Here is a 6822-nt window from a genome sequence, read left to right as displayed (position 1 = left end):
ATATACACATATATACACATATATACATATATACATACATATATATATATATATGTATATATATATATATATATGTATATATATATATATGTGTGTGTGTGTGAACCCGACCCGATTCAAGCCCGGGGTAATTCTGTGAAATTACAGTCCGGTCCAAACCCGGCAGGTTGGACACAATCTGGTTTGGGCAGCGAATCAAAGCTCTGATTAGCTTTGGACAAGAATAAACACACAAACCTTCAAACTAAAGTTTTTTCTTAATATTAGGTTGTGTACAACCTCAACAGTTATCAATTGCTCTGTTTTCAGGTTGAAGTTGGGTGAGTGTTAATGTCTGCGAAGGACACTTAACTTTAGCATTTGTAAGGATGATGAAATTGTGCATTCCTCTACCATAGCAGGTCAAACACACCAAGCAAAAAAAAACTACAAAAAAGGTTTGGAAGCTTTCAGACACGCACGGACTGAACATGCCCACACAGGCCTGATCAAAATGATTGAAAACACCTGTGTGTGTGTGTGTGCACCATGGCCATGTAGGGCCGTACTTATTTCGAGGGATTATGATGTCTGAAGTCACTGGACCTCTTTACCAATAAAAGGGAACTTCCCTGCACGTCAGTTTTGCTGTAACAGTGGGAGGTGAAAACGTTGAAGCTCAATATTTCAAAGCCACTTCGATGTCAAGCAGAGAAAATACAACACCAACTTCACAGAGTCCCGTTTCCTCTACTTTGTGCTTCTTTGAGAGTTTTGCTTTCAACTGGGTCACGAGCAAGTAGACAAATCCAATTTTTCATAATCTTACGTAACCCAGAGCCCTCGGTGGCTGTGCTGTGTGTGTGTGTTAAGCTTGTCAAATACAGATTGATCACAGAGCTTAAACCTTACCCAAAGCTAACACTGATAACCAACAATCAAAGTTTGTTTACTGTTTTCATCATGCTAGGACTGTACGGCTTCCAGAATACAGTGTTTTGGAAGAACTACTGCTAAAAAATAAAATCAATGAGAGTTCATAATTCACTCTCTAAAAGGCAGACCATCCAATCGTTTAGTCAACATCATTATTTTCTTCAAAAGGAGCCTATAATCTGTTGTACTTTTTTGCTTTCTGTTGTCGTATAACGGCCGATGTGAAGAACTCACATTCCATTTCCTGTCAATGTTTCTTCTGTATTGCAGGTCAAAAGAGCATGCGAGTCACGAGTCTGCTAATTTGCCAGGGGCTGTTGTGGGTGGGCACTGCCCAAGGCTTAATTATCACTCTTCCAGTTCCTAAACTCGAGGGCATCCCCAAAATAACAGGTACTGTGATTGAACGGTCTCTTGAGTGTTGGTTTTTTTCATGATAGAAAATGACTCTGCACTGCCCATTATTGAGGTCGCACTTGTTTTTTTCTTGTGGCTCCGGGAATCAGTGAAAATATTACCGGGCAGGCAACACACAAATCATAGTGTGTGTGTGTATATAATGTTGCAGGGTAATTTAAGAAACTGCCTGCCAGCGTTTTGTTAATTATGCCAAGTGAATGAGGTCGTTAGTTTCCCACTTGTACAAACTATACCTCATGACCCCTTTATTCCGAGCCAGTTCATTGAATACTATGCAAACACACTACACACTGCAGCTATACCAGTATTACTGTTTCAGTTACAAATACAGTTAACTGACATAGAGTATGATCCAGGGTTCAAGTCATCATAATCTCGTTTAAGTATGACTGACAATGACATAACCTTACAGCAGTTTAAGAGCAGTATTTATTGCCTCTCTGGAGGATATTTTATATATATATATATATATATATATATATATATTCTGTCTACGTCCTACAGGAAAAGGAATGGTCTCTCTAAATGCCCATTGTGGGCCCGTGGACTTCCTGGTAGCCACCACCAGCACTCTGTCTCCTGAGCTGCTGAAGAGGGATTCTGTCGGGGACGGCCCGGACTCTGCCTTCGGGGGCGAGGACCGCAGCGACACCTCCTCTCAGGAATCCCTGCAACAGTCCTACCAGGGAGAGGGGCGAGGCAAAGGACGCGGTGTTCTGCTGCAGTACAAGCTGCGCTCCACATCGGGACTGCCCGGACGGCCGTTGACGGCGCTGGGCGACGAGGCTTCGGACTCCTCCCTGGAGTCTCTGGAGCACAGTGTGGAAGATGGATCCATCTACGAGCTCAGCGATGACCCAGAAATGTGGGTCCGGGGACGTCCTTGCGAGAGGGACGGGGGACGCAGGGACAGGGTGATCTCTGCGGCGGTACTCTCTGGAGGCAGGGGCTTCCACAGACTGAAGGAAGGAGCAGCAGCAGGTACTAGGACAAGTGGGGAGGGTTTAGAGAATATTCTTATGGTATGGCAGCTCCCACTGACAGTGTGATATGGGAAACATAAGGCAAGGTGATGGGTATTTATAGATGTAGTCTACCCAGCTTAGCTTTGAATCAACCGTTCCATAAATTCAAAGGATTTGAATAAACATGTATGATGTGAAGGCGTTGCCACTGTAACGGAGCTTGACATGCTACGATTTAGCTTGTAGAATAAGGAAGCTAAGACGTGCTGTTTCCCAGAGGTACCGTCAGCCTATAGGACGTTTCCAATGTGCTCGATTGTGCGTCATCACCTCCCCAGCAGTGGCGGAGGCCGCCGCGGATTAGTTCCGTGTGATCTTTTTGATCTGCTTCCTCTCCCTGCCTTCGTTAAGATGGATGCGCCTCAATTTAACCTCATCATCGCGGCGCAAGCTCCGCCACATTTATTTTATTGCGAAGGACTTCTGTGTGAGCAACCGCGGACCGCTCGCTTCCGAGGGGGCCGCCTTTGTTGAGTCTGCCATGCTCCGCAGAGTTAGAGATGGACATCTTTTATCTGATCCTGTGGGACAGATCCCATCTGTTTAGAGCTGAAAGCTGGGGACTTACACCGCATCACAAAGCACATGAGCATCACTTTATTAGCTTTGCCAGCCTTTCTCTCATCCCATACAATGTGAATGTAAGATACCTTCTATTATGTCTCAAAATTGAATCTGTGCTCTCTTTAAAAAAGAAAAAAGGATATTTTCTCCTTGCAGCTGTTGCGGAAATGATGTTTGGTTACAGAAAATGAGTGCTTACCACTTTATTGAGGAGGGTCATGGCAGTACAGACTCGCTGCAAAACTGTTGTAAAAACAACTGATTTCGAAAACAAAGGTTACAATAGTCAAAGATGTTAGTACACGACATTACAGAATCTATATTTGCTCAGATGTATTTGAGGAAAAGACAATTTGAACAGTATGATCTGCTTCCTGCAAATGCCCCATATACGTTTCATTATTCACTGACCCCATCAGCTGGATGAAACACTACACTGCACACATTAGCTGGAAGCCTCTGTTACACATCAAAAGCAAAACTCTACAATCACACGATGAAATGAAACGGCTGCCGCCGCCATCTGAACTGCTATCAGCTGTGTATCAACAGAGAAAACAAACCTAAGAGAGACACCGATGAGCATGTTTTACATGCATATTCATTTTCAATAATATGCAACATGATTCTGATTAAAGAGGGTGATTTACATTACATATGTCTATATTACAATTAACACACCGTGATGTATTTGATCTCTGATATTAGCCTTAGAATCCAAGTCATGCTAACTGTGTCCCATCAGCAGCTGTTTTCATGCTAATATTTGGTCAATATTTGGAGTTTAATGCAAATACTAATGTTTTTATGATGAAAATATGAGGACGCATGTAAATATCTTGTCATGCATGTTGGGTGGAAACCTCGCATCTCCATTTGTGAAAGACTATTATACTCGGCTTATGAAAACCGTTTTAACCACGTTTAATTGTTCAAGTTCTTCTTTTTTTACTGATAAGACCATGAGATTTTGGAAATACACCAGCAGGAGTGTGATGAATCGGAGCTGGTCGGAGAAGCACTCAGTGGAATATTGTGTTGACTTCATAACTTGCTAATTTAAATCGCTGGTAGCGTTGGCAGGCGTGTAAACATGCACTATTGACATTGGCATGCGTCTTGAAGAGAAACTCAAGAAGTACTTTACAGCGCATGTATTTCACAGTGTGTTGAGCGTGTAGGCGGAGGCCATGCAAGTAGCCAAGTATGAAGATCTTTGTAAAATTTCAATAAACAGAGTGATGGCGAAGGTTATGGTATATAATTCTTCTCCACCTCTATCTCTACTTAGCCTTTTCCCCCACACATGGAATCTCATCTTATCCTTCCACACGGATGAAGCGTGAAAATTCATGTTTTCTACTTCCCTGAGGCACATCAAGGTTTATTTTCCCTTTTCTTCTCCTCACAACTGGAGCATTTCAACATCCTATCAGCCAGGCTCATTATACAAAAAAAAAAAGACGGCGATGTAAACTGTATGGATGCTGTCATCTAAATGTAAATCTCAATGTCACCTCAAAAATGTATACTCTTTCAATGCTGCTGGAGCCACAACTCCCTAATGGTCACTAGAGATGTTTTTTGTTCAACCTCAACTGGATGATAAGTGTTTTCCTGTTCAAGCTCATCCGCTAACAACTGAGATTTAATCTCACGAGCACAGAAGAGTGACATTTGATGGACGTTGACTCATACATTTCAATGTGTACAGGTATTATCCATGCACTGAATATGAATAGTTGTGAATGAACGTACTGTACTACTAATTAAACTGCTACTGTACTAATTTAACCTGCATTTTCTTTTGTAAAGAGGACTCTGTAACAGTATTGATGTTTTAGATGAGACTGTATAAGACAGAGAATCTCGTTTATTACAGACTGGATCTTGTTGTTTTTTTTTAGATTTGGCCATCAGTTGTGGTAACACCATTGTGCCATTAGTGAATAGCTGAGATCTGGGAATGCGTGGACATCACTAAGAAGAGGTCACATGATCGTTCAGGTTTTTAGCAAACACCTTGGATATCCGGACCTATTTGGAAGAAAGAAACAGGAAAGCATTACATCTTATATACCTAAACCGTCTGTCGTAGACGTCCGTCTCAGTTCACAGACCGACTTTGACCTCTGTGTTTACAACCTGTGTGATCATCTGACTGCCCGTTTCTCCACACGATCACTGATTGAAATGATGGCCAAACCTACAAAAGACAGGTCATTAACGTAAAGTCTTACACTCACAGGCATGTGGAAACACAGTGCTCATTTCCATTTGGTACAATACTTGTGAAGTGTTACATGTCTAAACATTGTCTAACAAGCTTACGCTGAATTAAAAACATGTCTAAACTTGACTTTGAGCCTTTTTTTAATATTATTTAGAGTGATGTCGGTTGATGTTGTCAAAGATGCTGCAGTTCATATGCAGCATCGTTATACTAATGATGCCACACTTCAGCTGCTTCTCTTTGACTCAACAACAGATAATCCAGTCTTTGAGCTATCATTTGGATTATCTTCTCAATTTTTGGGTGTTTGGGTATTCAAATTACAATCAGCTGACCTCTACATCTGCAGGCAGCCAGTGCTGAAATAACAACAAGTAAGAATACAGACACTATATATATATATATTTCAATTTCCTGTTAATGTTTATTTGGTGCTCAGCAGTGTTCCATCTCCAATACACTTCCCTCTGGACATCACACAGTCCAGTTTATACGTTTCTTATTGCTTTCACAAGAGCATAACTCGCTTCAAGGAACATACATTTAATCAATTGAAAAAAATATATTAACCCTTTCTTTCAAGCTACAAAAGCAACAGCAGAATTGGGGAAAAGAATAGCTTGAATTGACATTTCACATCAATTATAGGCAAACCATAGTATTAAAGTTTAAGTTAAAGGTTGACTGTGTTTTCAAATGGAAACGGACACTCAGCCGTGAGTAAAGAGCAGCGACGTAGGGTACCTAAGCTAAACAATAAGGTTATGTGAAGGCTAGAACCCCAAACATTTTGGTGAAGTGGGGTTGTCTTACACTTCCTTGAGTCTTGTGGCTTTGAAGAGAGCAATAAAACGTCTTCAATACCCCGTCTGTGCGGGGGGGGTCTGATGGCAAGGTAATCCGGCTGTGGACGAGAGCAGAACATCTTTCTTGCCACCCAAAAAAAGGCCCACGTAAAACAAAATGTTATGTTTAGGGTAGACTATATTTAGAAGATTTTCACCCCTCTATGATGCCAACAAACAGCCTTTTCTGACAGGGAACTGAAGTGGTTATATCGCTCTCCTAAAAGCCAAAAGACTAAAGTCATTTTACCTGGCAGGACACAGGAGTTGCTGGTCTACCCATCGACTGCAAATAAGAAGTGGACGTAGGCACCGTGACGTCACCTATTGGTTTGTGTACTGCCGTTTTGAAGTACTCGAGTTCAGCCATTAAATGATCACCATTGAGACGTGGTAGTGTCACATCCTTTATGCCTCTTCTCCTTCATCCTAGGTATCCATCCGTAAGTCGTTGCTGGCACAGTACACTTCAGGGGATTGCTACAAGCGAGCTCAAACCGCAGGTGAAAACACTCAGGGGAACGCTGCCATCCACCTCCTCCCCTTGCTCTCTTCGCTTGTCTTTATCTATGTCCCTCTCCCTCGCTGTGTTTCTTTATCCCCGTTCTCTTCCAACACGTGTCGAAGGAGTCCGCACTGAATATAAATCCACTACCCGCCATAGTAGGAAATTAAGCATTGAAGCTATTTCCTCATGACCAATCATCAGGTCACTGTGTGCTGTTGCCCTTTGACCTGAAAGTTACATTAATAGCCTCCCCCTCCTACCAACTCCACATGGGGCAGTCAGGCCACATAAAGGCCCCCCTCCCCACCTGCT

The 6822-nt window shown here is 42.3% G+C and overlaps 1 protein-coding gene across 3 annotated transcripts in view; it reads left to right on the top strand.

Moving 5' to 3' along the window:
* Nucleotides 1–5283, top strand: part of arhgef10la (Rho guanine nucleotide exchange factor (GEF) 10-like a) — a 162370-nt gene extending 157087 nt beyond the window's left edge. For all 3 annotated transcript variants that reach the window (XM_031871749.1, XM_031871750.1, XM_031871748.1), the window contains 2 exons: nt 1186–1308; nt 1840–5283. In XM_031871749.1, coding sequence (XP_031727609.1) covers nt 1186–1308; nt 1840–2384 — 668 coding nt within the window. In that variant the 3' untranslated portion in view covers nt 2385–5283. The remainder of the gene's footprint in view (nt 1–1185; nt 1309–1839) is intronic.
* Nucleotides 5284–6822: the final 1539 nt, after the last annotated feature.

Source organism: Anarrhichthys ocellatus, unplaced genomic scaffold (genome assembly GCF_004355925.1).
Source record: "Anarrhichthys ocellatus isolate YVR2014 unplaced genomic scaffold, GSC_Weel_1.0 scaffold60, whole genome shotgun sequence".
NCBI classification, from domain to species: domain Eukaryota; kingdom Metazoa; phylum Chordata; class Actinopteri; order Perciformes; family Anarhichadidae; genus Anarrhichthys; species Anarrhichthys ocellatus.
This window is presented reverse-complemented; position numbering and strand designations above follow the sequence as displayed.